The sequence below is a fragment of the Pseudophryne corroboree genome, chromosome 7 (genome assembly GCF_028390025.1).
Source record: "Pseudophryne corroboree isolate aPseCor3 chromosome 7, aPseCor3.hap2, whole genome shotgun sequence".
In the NCBI taxonomy this organism is placed as follows: domain Eukaryota; kingdom Metazoa; phylum Chordata; class Amphibia; order Anura; family Myobatrachidae; genus Pseudophryne; species Pseudophryne corroboree.
The window spans coordinates 413,413,463-413,430,420 of NC_086450.1; the positions used below are offsets into that span (position 1 = coordinate 413,413,463).

The following is a 16,958-nucleotide window of genomic DNA, read 5'->3' on the forward strand; positions in this document are numbered from 1 at the left end:
CTGATTCGGGAAAAACTACGGGTAGTTTTTTCACACCCCACATAAATAAGAATTTACTTACCGATAATTCTATTTCTCGTAGTCCGTAGTGGATGCTGGGACTTCCTTAAGGACCATGGGGAATAGCGGCTCCGCAGGAGACTGGGCACAAAGTAAAAGCTTTAGGACTAGCTGGTGTGCACTGGCTCCTCCCCCTATGACCCTCCTCCAAGCCTCAGTTAGGATACTGTGCCCGGACGAGCGTACATAATAAGGAAGGATTTTGAATCCCGGGTAAGACTCATACCAGCCACACCAATCACACCGTACAACCTGTGATCTGAACCCAGTTAACAGTATGATAAACTTAGGAGCCTCTGAAAAGATGGCTCACAACAATAAACAACCCGATTTTTTTGTAACAATAACTATATACAAGTATTGCAGACAATCCGCACTTGGGATGGGCGCCCAGCATCCACTACGGACTACGAGAAATAGAATTATCGGTAAGTAAATTCTTATTTTCTCTGACGTCCTAGTGGATGCTGGGACTTCCTTAAGGACCATGGGGATTATACCAAAGCTCCCAAACGGGCGGGAGAGTGCGGATGACTCTGCAGCACCGAATGAGAGAACTCCAGGTCCTCCTCAGCCAGGGTATCGAATTTGTAAAATTTTGCAAACGTGTTTGCCCCTGACCAAGTAGCTGCTCGGCAAAGTTGTAAAGCCGAGACCCCTCGGGCAGCCGCCCAAGATGAGCCCACCTTCCTTGTGGAATGGGCTTTTACAGATTTTGGCTGTGGCAGGCCTGCCACAGAATGTGCAAGCTGAATTGTACTACAAATCCAACGAGCAATAGTCTGCTTAGAAGCAGGAGCACCCAGCTTGTTGGGTGCATACAGGATAAACAGCGAGTCAGATTTCCTGACTCCAGCCGTCCTGGAAACATATATTTTCAGGGCCCTGACTACGTCCAGTAACTTGGAGTCCTCCAAGTCTCTAGTAGCCGCAGGTACCACAATAGGTTGGTTCATGTGAAACGCAGAAACCACCTTAGGGAGAAATTGAGGGCGAGTCCTCAATTCTGCCCTGTCTGAATGAAAAATCAGGTAAGGGCTTTTATAAGATAAAGCCGCCAATTCTGATACACGCCTGGCTGAAGCCAGGGCTAACAGTATTACCACTTTCCATGTGAGATATTTAAAGTCCACAGTGGTGAGTGGCTCAAACCAATGTGATTTTAGGTTCCCCAAAACTACATTGAGATCCCAAGGTGCCACTGGAGGCACAAAAGGAGGCTGTATATGCAGTACCCCCTTGACAAACGTCTGGACTTCAGGCATCGAAGCCAGTTCTTTCTGGAAGAAGATCGACAGGGCCGAAATCTGAACCTTAATGGATCCCAATTTGAGGCCCATAGACAGTCCTGCTTGCAGGAAATGTAGGAACCGACCCAGTTTAAATTCCTCCGTAGGGGCCTTCTTGGCCTCACACCACGCAACATACTTCCGCCAAATGCGGTGATAATGTTTTGCAGTTACATCCTTCCTGACTTTTATCAGGGTAGGGATGACTTCATCTGGAATGCCTTTTGTCCTTCAGGATCCGGCGTTCAACCGCCATGCCGTCAAACGCAGCCGCTGTAAGTCTTGGAACAGACAAGGTCCCTGCTGAAGCAGGTCCCTTCTTAGAGGTAGAGGCCACGGTTCCTCCGTGAGCATCTCTTGCAGTTCCGGGTACCAAGTTCTTCTTGGCCAATCCGGAGCCACGAGTATAGTTCTTACTCCTCTCCTTCTTATGATCCTCAGTACTTTGGGTATGAGAGGCAGAGGAGGGAACACATATACCGACTGGTACACCCATGGTGTTACCAGAGCGTCCACCGCTATTGCCTGAGGGTCCCTTGACCTGGCGCAATATCTGTCCAGTTTTTTGTTGAGACGGGACGCCATCATGTCCACCATTGGTTCTTCCCAACGGTTTACAATTACTTGGAAGACTTCTGGGTGAAGTCCCCACTTCCCCGGGTGGAGGTCGTGTCTGCTGAGGAAGTCTGCTTCCCAGTTGTCCACTCCCGGAATGAACACTGCTGACAGTGCTATCACATGATTTTCCGCCCAGCGGAGAATCCTTGCAGCTTCTGCCATTGCCCTCCTGCTTCTTGTGCCGCCCTGTCTGTTTACGTGGGCGACCGCCGTGATGTTGTCCGACTGGATCAACACCGGTTGACCCTGAAGCAGAGGCCTTGCTTGACTCAGGGCATTGTAAATGGCCCTTAGTTCCAGGATATTTATGTGAAGAGACGTTTCCATGCTTGACCACAAGCCCTGGAAATTCCTTCCTTGTGTGACTGCTCCCCAGCCTCTCAGGCTGGCATCCGTGGTCACCAGCATCCAATTCTGAATGCCGAATCTGCAGCCCTCTAGAAGATGAGCACTCTGTAACCACCACAGGAGAGATACCCTTGTCTTTGGAGATAGGGTTATCCGCTGATGCATCTGAAGATGCGATCCGGACCATTTGTCCAGCAGATCCCACTGAAAGGTTCTTGCATGGAATCTTCCGAATGGAATCGCGTCGTACGAAGCCACCATTTTTCCCAGGACTCTCGTGCATTGATGCACTGACACTTGTCCTGGTTTTAGGAGGTTCCTGACTAGCTCGGATAACTCCCTGGCCTTTTCCTCCGGGAGAAACACCTTTTTCTGGACTGTGTCCAGAATCATCCCTAGGAACAGTAGACGTGTTGTTGGAATCAGCTGTGATTTTGGGATATTTAGAATCCACCCGTGCTGACGCAGCACTACCTGAGATAGTGCTACACCGACCTCTAACTGTTCCCTTGACCTTGCCCTTATCAGGAGATCGTCCAAGTAAGGGATAATTAAGACGCCTTCTCTTCGAAGGAGAATCATCATTTCGGCCATTACCTTGGTAAAGACCCGGGGTGCCGTGGACAATCCAAACGGCAGCGTCTGAAACTGATAATGACAGTTCTGTACCACAAACCTGAGGTACCCTTGGTGAGAAGGGCAAATGGGGACATGGAGGTAAGCATCCTTGATGTCCAGAGACACCATATAGTCCCCTTCTTCCAAGTTCGCTATCACTGCTCTGAGTGACTCCATCTTGAATTTGAACCTTTTTATGTAAGTGTTCAAGGATTTTAGATTTAAAATTGGTCTCACCGAGCCGTCCGGCTTCGGTACCACAAACAGTGTTGAATAATACCCCTTTCCCTGTTGTAGGAGGGGTACCTTGATTATCACCTGCTGAGAATACAGCTTGTGAATAGCTTCCAAAACAGCCTCCCTGTCGGAGGGAGACGTTGGTAGAGCAGACTTCAGGAACCGGCGAGGGGGAGATGTCTCGAATTCCAATTTGTACCCCTGAGATACTACCTGCAGGATCCAGGGGTCCACTTGCGAGTGAGCCCACTGCGCGTTGAAATTTTTGAGACGTGCCCCCACCGTGCCTGAGTCCGCTTGTAAAGCCCCCGCGTCATGCTGAAGCTTTTGCCGGAGCGGAGGAGGGCTTCTGCTCCTGGGAAGGGGCTGCCTGGTGCAGTCTTTTCACTCTTCCTCTGCCCCGGGGCAAAAAGGAGTGGCCTTTTGCCCGCTTGCCCCTATGGGAACTAAATGACTGATTTTGAAAAGACGGTGTCTTCTTCTGCTGAGAGGTGACCTGGGGTAAAAAGGTGGATTTTCCAGCAGTTGCCGTGGCCACCAGGTCCGATAAACCGACCCCAAATAATTCCTCTCCTTTATACGGCAATACTTCCATATGCCGTTTGGAATCCGCATCCCCTGACCACTGTCGCGTCCATAAGGCTCTTCTGGCCGAAATGGACATCGCACTTACTCTAGATGCCAGGGTGCAAATATCCCTCTGTGCATCTCGCATATATAGTAATGCATCCTTTAAATGCTCTATAGTTAATAATATACTGTCCCTATCCAGGGTATCAATATTTTCAGTCAGGGAATCTGACCAAGCCACCCCAGCGCTGCACATCCAGGCTGAGGCAATCGCTGGTCGCAGTATAACACCAGTATGTGTGTATATACCTTTAAGGATATTTTCCAGCCTTCTATCGGCTGGCTCCTTGAGGGCGGCCGTATCTGGAGACGGTAACGCCACTTGTTTTGATAAGCGTGTGAGCGCCTTATCTACCCTAGGGGGTGTTTCCCAACGCGCCCTAACCTCTGGCGGGAAAGGATATAGTGCCAATAATTTTTTAGAAATTAGCAGTTTTTTATCGGGGGAAACCCACGCTTTATCACACACCTCATTTAATTCATCTGACTCAGGAAAAACCACAGGCAGTTTTTTCACACCCCACATAATACCCTTTTTTGTGGTACTTGTAGTGTCAGAAATGTTCAACGCCTCTTTCATGGCCGTGATCATGTAACGTGTGGCCCTACTGGACATTACGTTTGTTTCCTCGCCGTCGACACTGGATTCAGTATCCGTGTCTGGGTCTGTGTCGACTACCTGAGGTAGCGGGCGTTTTAGCGCCCCTGACGGTGTCTGAGACGCCTGGACTGGCACTAATTGATTTGCCGGCTGTCTCATGTCGTCAACAGTTTTTTGCAAAGTGCTGACACTGTCACGCAATTCTTTAAACACTACCATCCAGTCAGGTGTCGACTCCCTAGGGGGTGACATCACTAACACAGGCAATTGCTCTGCTTCCACATCATTTTCCTCCTCATACATGTCGACACAATCGTACCGACACCCAGCACACACACAGGGAATGCTCTGATAGAGGACAGGACCCCACTAGCCCTTTGGGGAGACAGAGGGAGATTTGCCAGCACACACCAGAGCGCTATATATGTATAGGGATAACCTTATATAAAAGTGTTACTCCCTAAAATAGCTGCTTATATTATTATTTTGCCAAATAGTGCCCCCCCCTTCTCTTGTTTTACCCTGTTACCGTATGTAGGACTGCAGGGGAGAGTCAGGGAGCTGTCCTTCCAGCGGAGCTGTGAGGGAAAATGGCGCTTGTGTGCTGAGGAGATAGGCTCCGCCCCCTTCACGGCGGCCTTTTCTCCCGCTTTTTTCTGGAAAACTGGCAGGGGTGAAATGCATCCATATAGCCCAGGAGCTATATGTGATGTATTTCTTTAGCCACATAAGGTTTTAAACATGTTTCATTGCATCTCAGGGCGCTCCCCCCCCCAGCGCCCTGCACCCTCAGTGACCGGAGTGTGATGTGTGCAGAGAGCAATGGCGCACAGCTGCAGTGCTGTGCGCTACCTTATCTGAAGACAGGGACGTCTTCTGCCGCCGCTTTCTCCGGACCTCTTCGCTCTTCTGGCTCTGTAAGGGGGCCGGCGGCGCGGCTCCGGGACCCATCCAGGCTGAACCTGTGATCGTCCCTCTGGAGCTAATGTCCAGTAGCCAAGAAGCCCAATCCACTCTGCACGCAGGTGAGTTCGCTTCTTCTCCCCTTAGTCCCGCGCTGCAAATAGCCTGTTGCCAGCAGGACTCACTGAAAATAAAAAAACCTAATTATACTTTTACCTCTAAGCAGCTCAGGAGAGCCACCTAGATTGCACCCTTCTCGGCCGGGCACAAAATCTTAACTGAGGCTTGGAGGAGGGTCATAGGGGGAGGAGCCAGTGCACACCAGCTAGTCCTAAAGCTTTTACTTTGTGCCCAGTCTCCTGCGGAGCCGCTATTCCCCATGGTCCTTAAGGAAGTCCCAGCATCCACTAGGACGTCAGAGAAATACCCTTTTTTGTGGTACTTGTAGTATCAGAAATGTTCAAAACCTCCTTCATTGCCGTGATCATGTAACGTGTGGCCCTACTGGAAAATACGTTTGTTTCCTCACTGTCGACACTGGAGTCAGTGTCCGTGTCTGGGTCTGTGTCGACCACCTGAGGTAACGGGCGCTTTAGAGCCCCTGACGGTGTTTGAGACGCCTGTACAGGTATTAACTGATTTGCCGGCTGTCTCATGTCGTCAACAGTCTTTTGTAAAGTGCTGACACTATCACGTAATTCTTTCCATAAGACCATCCAGTCAGGTGTCGACTCCCTAGGGGGTGACATCACTAACACAGGCAATTGCTCCGCCTCCACATCATTTTCCTCCTCATACATGTCGACACAACGTACCGACACACAGCACACACACAGGGAATGCTCTGATAGAGGACAGGACCCCACCAGCCCTTTGGGGAGACAGAGGGAGAGTTTGCCAGCACACACCAGAGCGCTATATATATATACAGGGATAACCTTATATAAGTGTTTTTCCCTAATATAGCTGCTGTATATATTTATATGCCAATTTAGTGCCCCCCCTCTCTTGTTTTACCCTGTTTCTGTAGTGCAGGACTGCAGGGGAGAGTCAGGGAGCCTTCCTCCAACGGAGCTGTGAGGAAAAAATGGCGCCAGTGTGCTGAGGAGATAGGCTCCGCCCCTTTTTCGGCGGCCTTTCTCCCGCTTTTTTATGTAAAAATTGGCAGGGGTTAAATACATCCACATAGCCCAGGAGCTATATGTGATGTATTTTTTGCCAAAATAGGTGTTTTTATTGCGTCTCAGGGCGCCCCCCCCCAGCGCCCTGCACCCTCAGTGACCGGAGTGTGAAGTGTGCTGAGAGCAATGGCGCACAGCTGCAGTGCTGTGCGCTACCTTATAGAAGACAGGACGTCTTCTGCCGCCGATTTTCCGGACCTCTTCCGTCTTCTGGCTCTGTAAGGGGGACGGCGGCGCGGCTCTGGGACCCATCCATGGCTGGGCCTGTGATCGTCCCTCTGGAGCTAATGTCCAGTAGCCTAAGAAGCCCAATCCACTCTGCACGCAGGTGAGTTCGCTTCTTCTCCCCTTAGTCCCTCGATGCAGTGAGCCTGTTGCCAGCAGGTCTCACTGAAAATAAAAAACCTAAACTAAACTTTTATTCTAAGCAGCTCAGGAGAGCCCCTTAGCCTGCACCCGTCTCGTTCGGGCACAAAAATCTAACTGAGGCTTGGAGGAGGGTCATAGGGGGAGGAGCCAGTGCACACCAGGTAGTCCTAAAGCTTTTTACTTTTGTGCCCAGTCTCCTGCGGAGCCGCTATTCCCCATGGTCCTTTCGGAGTCCCCAGCATCCACTAGGACGTTAGAGAAATAACACAATTAATTTACTGACATCACTAGCCCGCCCCGGTGTAGGTATCAACACACATATCTACACAGCAAGTCTGCCTGTCAGTCACACTCTGCCTGCCGAGTTATTATTACCACCAGTTATTTATATAGCGCACACATACTCCGCAGCGCTTTACAGAGGATATCTGGCCACTCACATCAGTCCCTACCACATTTACATGCACACACATTAACGCTAGGGTTAATTTTGTCAGAAGCCAATTAACCTACCAGTATATTTTTGGATTGGGAGAGGAAACCGAAGTACCTGGAGGAAACCCACGCATGTACGGGGAGCATATACAAAACTCCACACAGTTAGGGCCGTGGTGAGAATTGAACCCATGACCTCAGTGCTGTGAGGGAGTACTGCTTCTCCCACCTAACACAATGACTTGCTGCAGAGGTGTGTGAGAGCATGGTGGTTATATTTGGTGAGTTACATACACTCCAGTTGTATCATGTAGAATACTCAGATCAGCAATGCACAACCTGGGCTATATATTAATGTCAAACAATGTCTTCACTTATTTAGTTAAAGGAGTCTGGAATTGATAAACATCCACCACTAGACACAAGACTGCTCATACAAAAACCAGGCCATCCATAATCTTTGATACTTACAATAACGCAGTTCTTCCCTATGTGTACATATGACCCTATCTGTGCTGCGTTGACAACACAGTCTTCTTCTATGAAGACGTGGTCTCCGATATGCAAGGGGAAAAAAGCCACCCTGTTGAAAGCAGAAGACACAGATATACATTACTGGAAAAGGGGACTGGTAAATTTAGAGGCACAGTGGATGGGGCTGAACTTCATTCGCCATAGTATTTACCTCCTTTCACTCTCACAGAACAGAATGGCTTTAGCTGCGTTTGACCAGAGCTGCGCGGCCACATGTACGAGTGTTACGTGTGCCTATCGTGGCTGAATGGTACCTTCCCAGCGCAAATTAGGGCTCTAATTATCTGGCACAGGTCTTCCCTGGACAAAAGAGCTTTCAGTTTTAAAGAGCAAAATAATTTTCTGTCCCTTAAATGGTTTTGTGTGTTTGTGTGATAATTAGATATTGTGGGGAAGAGGCAGGCTCACTCAATGACAGAGGGAAACCAGAAACCTTGCACCGCATTCACTTCAATTACACACTGAAAAGGCAGCAGCAGTGCCTGCAATTAAGGACAATTACAGAGCATTAAAAGTCGTGTAATATGAATACGGGAACAGTACATTTAAAAGGCAGTAAGCAACACTGGATTATCAACCCCTGATCTGATCTGTATGGAAACAAAGCTAGGCAGCTAAATCTCGTGATTATAGAAATATCAGTTTAATGCATACAAATTATACTTTGTATTAATATTATTTTAGAAAGGAGGCCAAACCTACTCAAATACGAGCAGAGCAGGTCAGACCGGCGTGATGGGATCTGCGTGCAGTTTGCCCATATCAAAAAGTGACCTCATTGGCTGGATTTGGTTGGTCAGCTCTTGGACCCAGTTAGTGCTGTCAGACAGTGACCTTATTGGTTGGATTCGGTTGGTCAGCTCTTGGACCCAGTAAGTGCTGTCGGGCAGGGCCTGTTTTAGAGCATCCTAATCCAAGGCTTTCATAAGGGAACTAGATTATTTGGGAGTATTATAATAATATGGTTATCTTTGATCTTCCTGGTGCAACATTACATTACTGGTCTGTGACCACAAGCATTATGTACACCCATCTCTCCTCGCCCTGATAGGCCAGTGATGGGTACAGATCAACAGTCTCTATGACTGTCCGCTTCTCCCATGCCCTCATGTCAAAAATGGAATAGATGGTAGACAGGTTTAAATAAGTCTACTGTAAGACTACACGATAATAGCACATACAAAAATATATCTAAATTGAGAGCCAGCTTACCAGAAATCAACCGAAGGACCCCCTAATGGCACTATAGGAACCAACATGCTCTCCAAATGCATGTCCCGTCTATACCTGTCTAGGCAAAGATGTGACTTGCATTAGGAGAACATGCTGGTGTAGGGACCTCCAGTGTTCAGAGAAGCCTTGACGTGTGGTCTGGAGGTTTACCATATTTTTGCAAATATATGTAACTAAGATCTCTGAATTATTCACTAACATGTAGTTTTTCAACTCTTATTGCTAATGCCTCTTGGTGTGCTGGGGAAAATCTGTTTTGTGTATCGTTCTAGTTTAGAACAAACCATCCCTTTCAGCACCTGAAAGGCATTACTAATTTGACTGAGCAGCTTCAATTTGAACTTCCGGTTTAGATAATGTCCACATGTAAGCCTAGTGGTACATGCTAACAGTGGTCTGACACAGACAAGCTGCTGCCATGTACTGAGATGGATAGATCACTAATAACTACTGTAAGCATAGGATTTGGCCAGGAACGCTGCACTATGTATTGTTGGTCTAAACCAGAGGTTCTCAAACTCGGTCCTCAAGGCAACCTAACAGGTCAGGTTTTAAGCATATCCATGCTTGAAAAGAGGTGACTTAATTAGTACAATCAGTCGATTTGATTTATCGTCTGTGCCTCGATCATGGACCTCCTTAAAACCTGGACTGTTAGGGTGACCTGTGGACTGAGTTTGGGAACCTTTGGTCTGAACAGCAGTCAGTGAGCGCTGTTAGCGTTTATCATAGCCAGCTAAAGATCACTATATATATCATACAGCCTGAAATAAGCCACAGACTGTATATACAGGGTGAGTATCCCTTATCCAAAATGCTTGGGACCAGAGGTATTTTGGATATGGGATTTTTCCGTATTTTGGAATAATTGCATACCATAATGAGATATCATGGTGATGGGACCTAAATCTAAGCACAGAATGCATTTATGTTTCATATACACCTTATACACACAGCCTGAAGGTCATTTTAGCCAATATTTTTTATAACTTTGTGCATTAAACAAAGTGTGTATACATTCACACAATTCATTTATGTTTCATATACACCTTATACACACAGCCTGAAGGTCATTTAATACAATAATTTTAATAACTTCGTGTATTAAACAAAGTTTGTGTACATTGAGCCATCAAAAAACAAAGGTTTCACTATCTCACTCAAAAATGTCCGTATTTCGGAATATTTGGATATGGGATACTCAACCTGTATAATAATAAATAAATATAAACATTTACGTGTGTAAAAAAAACATATTATTGTTTGGTGTTAATTCCAGTGTAAATAATTCTTTAATAAATTAATTCCCTGCACACAGACCAGTGACATCCAATATAAAACCACCCAATTTGCTTAGAACTACTGTAACTGAAGCTTCTACATAAAATATACAAGCAAAACAAACATAAAACAGTAGGGGATATCATTATGAATAACTGCACAGCTGCGCCTCACCCTTTGCTGAATTTCTTAAATGGCGGCCTAATCACACTTCGGCTTTTGATGACGCAGTGTCTCCCGACACGAACATTTGCCAGGTCCCCCCTGATAATACAGTCATTCATGACTATTGTCTGTAAGAGAGGAGTGAACAGCGGCTCCGGGGAAACCAGAATATAACACTAGGTGACTACATACAATTACACCTGTGCGGTGTGTTACATCCAAGGGAACACATGCGAGAATGGAGGACTGAGGAGTGCAGTCACAGAACATTTTCTTGTTTCAAAATGTAACCTAACTCCACCCAAAGCTAAAGGCTGGAGTTATTCTATAGTACATAAAGTACCAACCGGATAGTAAAATAGTGTTCATTCTAGCACCCTGCACCTTTCAAATCCTGTGCAGTTCCTCTTTCCTGCCTGGGGTGTCGCTCTCTCCTCTGGTGCTTCTCAGCACACACAGGTCTGTGTGTATCACAGCACTGAGTAACAGATCAGAGTGTGCTGAGAAGCATCACAGCAGAGAGCGACACCCCAGGAGAAAAGAGGAACTGCACGGATTTTGAAAGGTGCAGGATGCTAGATTGAACACTAGTAAAAGATGATCAGAAAGGTGATTTTAAAATAATCTTTTCGCACTACAAATCAAATTAAATAATGCATCTCTGTCACTGTATATGATATACTCCTTGGATAATCGAGTAAATGGATGGAGTTTGACTAAACAGTACATAATACATTAACTTCTTATGTAGAGCTGTGCAGTCAGTTACATTTTAGATACACGAATTGCAGTAATATCAACAAAACTAAACTGGCTTGCTTAAAGTTATAGGCCCTACACACTTAAAGATGTAACTGAACGATATGAACGAGAACTCGATCATATCGTTCAGTGTGTAGGCACCAACGATGAACGATGCGCGGCCCCTTGCTCGTTCATCGTTGGTGCCGGGTCGCTTATACATGCATGCCAATATGGACAATCTCGTCCATATTAGCATGCACTACTATGGAGCCGGGTGATAGGGGGAGTGAAGAAACTTCACTCCCCCCCGCTGCCGGGTCGTCCATCGGACACCACGTCGGCAAAACGCCGGGTGTGTAGGGCCCATTACTCTAATTGTATGTTTTTTTCTAATTGCCTTTTTTAGTTATCTGAAGACAGAACTTGAATGCAGGTATACTAGATCTGCAAAATTAAAACTATATATTGTAACCTGTATAATGTATAAAGCAATTTTTGCAATAAATAGAATGGGTATTCACCATTTAGGTGAGATTAAGGGCAGTATTCAATTAGCCTTAATACCGTCACTTATCGGAGATTTTGTTTCGCCTGCCTCAGGCAAACGGAACCAAACAGCGATTATTAATACTTTTTTTCCCCCCCATGACTTTGTCTACAAAAACACATAGGCTTGCGACTTTTTTGTGGATCCCGTGTGTTTTCGCATAGAAAATAATTTTTTTGGGGGGATGGAAAAAAACAGATAGCCAATAAAAATAAACAAATAGTCAATAAAATTTTTTGAAAAACCACGAAAATCACTCGTTTTTCTCATCAGAAAAATTGGATACCACCCCTTAATTGTGAAGAATGGTTTCCCATAGGATACTCCCTATTTAGGTGGTATTAACTGATGTAGCTCAGTCTAGCAACAAAGGATTTTAATAATCGATCAATTAAAAATAGAAAGAGAGTAACTTTCAATATCCCAAGTTTATTACAAACCAGTCCAACTGTTTAGTTCATAGTTTTTTGTATTACCCAACACATGCAATCAAACTGACACGTTTCACGGGTCAACCGCCTGCTTCATCAGAATAAACTGTTATGTTCAGCAGAAACGCTAGTAGAAAGCCACTGCATCTGTAAAAACATGGGGGGAAATTTACTAAGATGGGAGTTCTATTTAAGATGGGATGTTGCCCATAGCAACCAATCAGATTCTACTTCTCATTTATCTAGCACCTTCTAGAACAGTGGTTCTCAAACTCGGTCCTCAGGACCCCACACAGTGCATGTTTTGCAGGTAACCCAGCAGGCGCACAGGTGTATTAATTACTCACTGACATTATAAAAGGTCAACAGGTGGAGCTAATTATTTCACTTGTGATTCTGTGAGGAGACCTGCAAAACATGCACTGTGTGGGGTCCTGAGGACCGAGTTTGAGAACCTGTGTTCTAGAAGATAATGGTGGTCATTCCGAATTGTTCGCTCGGTAATTTTCTTCGCATCGCAGCGATTTTCCGCTAATTGCGCATGCGCAATGTTCGCACTGCGACTGCGCCAAGTAAATTGCTATGCAGTTAGGTATTTTACTGACGGCATTACGAGGTTTTTTCTTCGTTCTGATGATCGTAATGTGATTGACAGGAAGTGGGTGTTTCTGGGCAGAAACTGGCCGTTTTATGGGAGTGTTTGAAAAAACGCTACCGTTTCTGGGAAAAACGCGGGAGTGGCTGGAAAAACGGAGGAGTGTCTGGGCAAACGCTGGGTGTGTTTGTGACGTCAAACCAGGAACGACAAGCACTGAACTGATCGCACTGGAAGAGTAAGTCTCGAGCTACTCAGAAACTGCACAGAGAAGTCTTTTCGCAATATTGCGAATCTTTCGTTTGCAATTTTGATAAGCTAAGATTCACTCCCAGTAGGCGCCGGCTTAGCGTGTGCACTGCTGCTAAAAGCAGCTTGCGAGCGAACAACTCGGAATGAGGGCCAATACCTGAAATCTGAATGGTTGCTATGGGCAACATCCCATCTTAAATAGAACTCCCATCTTAGTAAATTTAACCCATAGTGTTGTGTGTCTCCAGTTTCTAGGGATGTTTCAAGACAATACTGGCTTCTTCTAGCGTTTCTGCTTACCGTCACAACGGTGTCTGCATTGTGCTCGCTAGGATCCCGTGCGGCGGTATCTTAACCGCTTTCCATGACAACTTATTCTGATGAAGCGGGCAGTTGACCCACGAAAGGCATCAATGTGACTGACCTGAACTCAACAAGTGCATTGGATTGTACTAAACTGGGACATTGAAAGAATCCGTATCATTGACTTCATATTTCTAATCTATCATTAATTTCATGTTTTTAATCTATCTTTGACTTCATGTTTTTAATTGATTACGAATAAATTCAATTACTAAACTCATTTGGGGAGGTTGCTGACAGAGAGACACTTAAAAGGTCGACAGGGTCAAAAGGTTGACATGCTTTTTAGGGTTTTTTCTCATTTTTTGCTGCATTTACTATCCATGTCACAAACTATTACCTTTAGTAACCTTGTGGTTAGCAAAGCGAGCCCGCAAGAGGACGCATTTCAACAAATTGGGGTAAAAAATGTTTAAAAGCACAAAATTACAAACATTTTCTTTGTGTTGACCTTTTGACCCTGTCAACCTAATGACTGTCTTTCTTTTTAGTCTCTATCTTCTGTATCACACCCCTCATTTGCTGCTTCATCAATTGATACCACCTTACACTTATACCCCTTCCACACCGCACAAATAACCCGGTATCGACCCGGTATATTGCCAGGTCGACACGGGTCAGCGTGTGGTGTGAAAGCGCCATGGTTGCATTCCCGGGTCGCCTGACCCGGTAATTCAACTTGGGAATAAAGCAGTGTTATTCCCGGGTTGAATACCAGGTCAGTGGCAGCATAAACGGGTTCCCGGGTCGATGCAACCCAGGACCCGTTCACTAGATAGGAAGAGGCGGCGCGGAGATAAGCTCGTGCTCATCTCCCAGCGCCACCCCCACCTTCGCTGCCGACTCCGCCCCCTGTACCCCCCGCTAAGACAACCCGCCCGGAATATTGCCGGGTCAGGGAAGCCAGCTGTAGCGTCCAATGCCGGATCCCACCCGGGAAGGACCCGTTTCCAATTCCCGGGTGGGATCCGGCATTTGCGGTGTGAAAGGGGTATTAGATGGGAAATATCCCACTGGAAACCTTTCACGATTGAATCTCACAGTAAATGGCGAGTTCCCAACATATTTATTGCTAACCACTTTATACAGGTTATATTAGAAAGTTTACATCTTTGTGTTTTCTGGCACACTCATGTCAAAGAGAAGCACCTTCTTCATTTCTTTCATGGAAAACACTGGATTCATCTAAATGCCTTAGAGGAGCAAAAAAAAAAAAACATTTATCACAACTAGGGGAGGGGATTGCCCACTCCTTTATACTTTTTATTAGTCTCACACAATTTTTTAAATAATTACTTTATAAAAAAATAATAAGAATTTACTTACCGATAATTCTATTTCTCGTAGTCCGTAGTGGATGCTGGGGACTCCGTCAGGACCATGGGGAATAGCGGGCTCCGCAGGAGACAGGGCACATCTAAAAAGCTTTTTAGGTCACATGGTGTGTACTGGCTCCTCCCCCCATGACCCTCCTCCAAGCCTCAGTTAGGTACTGTGCCCGGACGAGCGTACACAATAAGGAAGGATCTTGAATCCCGGGTAAGACTCATACCAGCCACACCAATCACACCGTACAACTTGTGATCTGAACCCAGTTAACAGTATGATAACAAAACGAAGTAGCCTCTGAAAAAATGGCTCACAACAATAGTAATAACCCGATTTTTGTAACAATAACTATGTACAAGCATTGCAGACAATCCGCACTTGGGATGGGTGCCCAGCATCCACTACGGACTACGAGAAATAGAATTATCGGTAAGTAAATTCTTATTTTCTCTAACGTCCTAGTGGATGCTGGGGACTCCGTCAGGACCATGGGGATTATACCAAAGCTCCCAAACGGGCGGGAGAGTGCGGATGACTCTGCAGCACCGAATGAGAGAACTCCAGGTCCTCTTTAGCCAGAGTATCAAATTTGTAAAATTTTACAAACGTGTTCTCCCCTGACCACGTAGCTGCTCGGCAAAGTTATAATGCCGAGACTCCTCGGGCAGCCGCCCAGGATGAGGCCACCTTCCTTGTGGAATGGGCATCTACATATTTCGGCTGTGGCAGGCCTGCCACAGAATGTGCAAGCTGAATTGTACTACAAATCTAGCGTGCAATAGACTGCTTAGAAGCAGGAGCACCCAGCTTGTTGGGTGCATACAATATAAACAGCAAGTCAGACTTTCTGACTCCAGCCGTCCTAACTATATATATATATATATATATATATATATATATATATATATATATATATATATATATATATATATATATATATATATATATATATATATATTTTTAGGGCCCTGACAACGTCTAGTAACTTGGAGTCCTCCAAGTCCCCAGTAGCCGCAGGCACCACAATAGGTTGTTTCAGGTGACAACGCTGACACCCCTTTAGGAAGAAACTGGAGACGAGTCCCAGTTCTGCCCTGTTCAAATGGAAAATTCTAATATGGGCTTTTGTAAAACAAAACCGCCCATTCTTTTTGACAATCGCCTGGCCGAGGCCAGGACTAACAACATGGTCACTTTCCATGTGAGATATTGGTCAACAGCATGGTCACTTTCCATGTGAGATATTTCAAATCCACAGATTTGAGCGGTTCAAACCAATATGATTTTAAGGAATCCCAACACTATGTTGAGATCTCACGGTGCCCCTAGAGGCACAAAAGAACTGTATATGGAATACACCCTTTACAATCTGGACTTCAGGGACTGAAGTCAATTTTTTCTGGAAGAAAATCTACAGGGCCGAAATTTAAATCTTAATGAACCCCAATTTGAGGCTCAAAACACTCCTGTTTTCAGGAAGTGCAGAATCGACCTAGTTGAATTTCCTTCGTGGAGCCTTCCTGGCCTTACCCACGCAACATATTTTCACCACATGTGGTGATGACGTTGTGCGGTCACCTCCTTCCTGGCTTTGACCAAGGTAGGTATGACCTCTTATGGAATGCCTTTTTTCCTTCAGAATCCGGTATTCAACCGCCATGCCGTCAAACGCAGCCGCGGTAATTCTTGGAAAAGACATGGTACTTGCTGAAGCAAGTCCCTTCTTAGCTCCCCAGGCCCTTAGTCCTCTGTGAGCATCTCTTGAAGCTCCGGGTACCAAGTCCCTCTTGGCCCATCCGGAGCCACTAGTATAGTTCATACTCCTCTATGTCTTATAATTCTCAATACCTTGGTTATGAGAAACAGAGGAGGGAACCCATACACTGACTGGTACACCCACGGTGTTACCAGAACATCCACAGCTATCGCCTGAAGGTCTCATGACCTGGCGGAATACCTGTCCCGTTTTTCGGGCGGGACGCTATCATGTCCACCTTTGGTCTTTGCCAACGGTCCACAATCATGCTGAAAACTTCCCTATGAAGTTTCCACTCTCCCGGGTGGAGGTCATGCCTGCTGAGGAAGTCTGCTTCCCAGTCGTCCACTCCCGGAAAGAACACTGCTGACAGTGCTATCACATGATTTTCCGCCTAGCGAAAAATCCTTGCAGTTTTGTCACTGCCCTCCTGCTTCTT

General features: G+C 46.0%; 1 protein-coding gene across 3 annotated transcripts in view; it reads right to left on the bottom strand.

Annotated features, from left to right (window-relative positions):
• Positions 1-16,958, bottom strand: part of DCTN5 (dynactin subunit 5) — a 53,994-nt gene that overhangs the window by 19,365 nt on the left and 17,671 nt on the right. For all 3 annotated transcript variants that reach the window (XM_063934736.1, XM_063934737.1, XM_063934735.1), the window contains exons 3-4: positions 10,512-10,630; positions 7,761-7,872 (exon numbers count right to left, since the gene is read on the bottom strand). In XM_063934736.1, the coding sequence (XP_063790806.1) occupies positions 7,761-7,872; positions 10,512-10,630 (231 nt within the window). The remainder of the gene's footprint in view (positions 1-7,760; positions 7,873-10,511; positions 10,631-16,958) is intronic.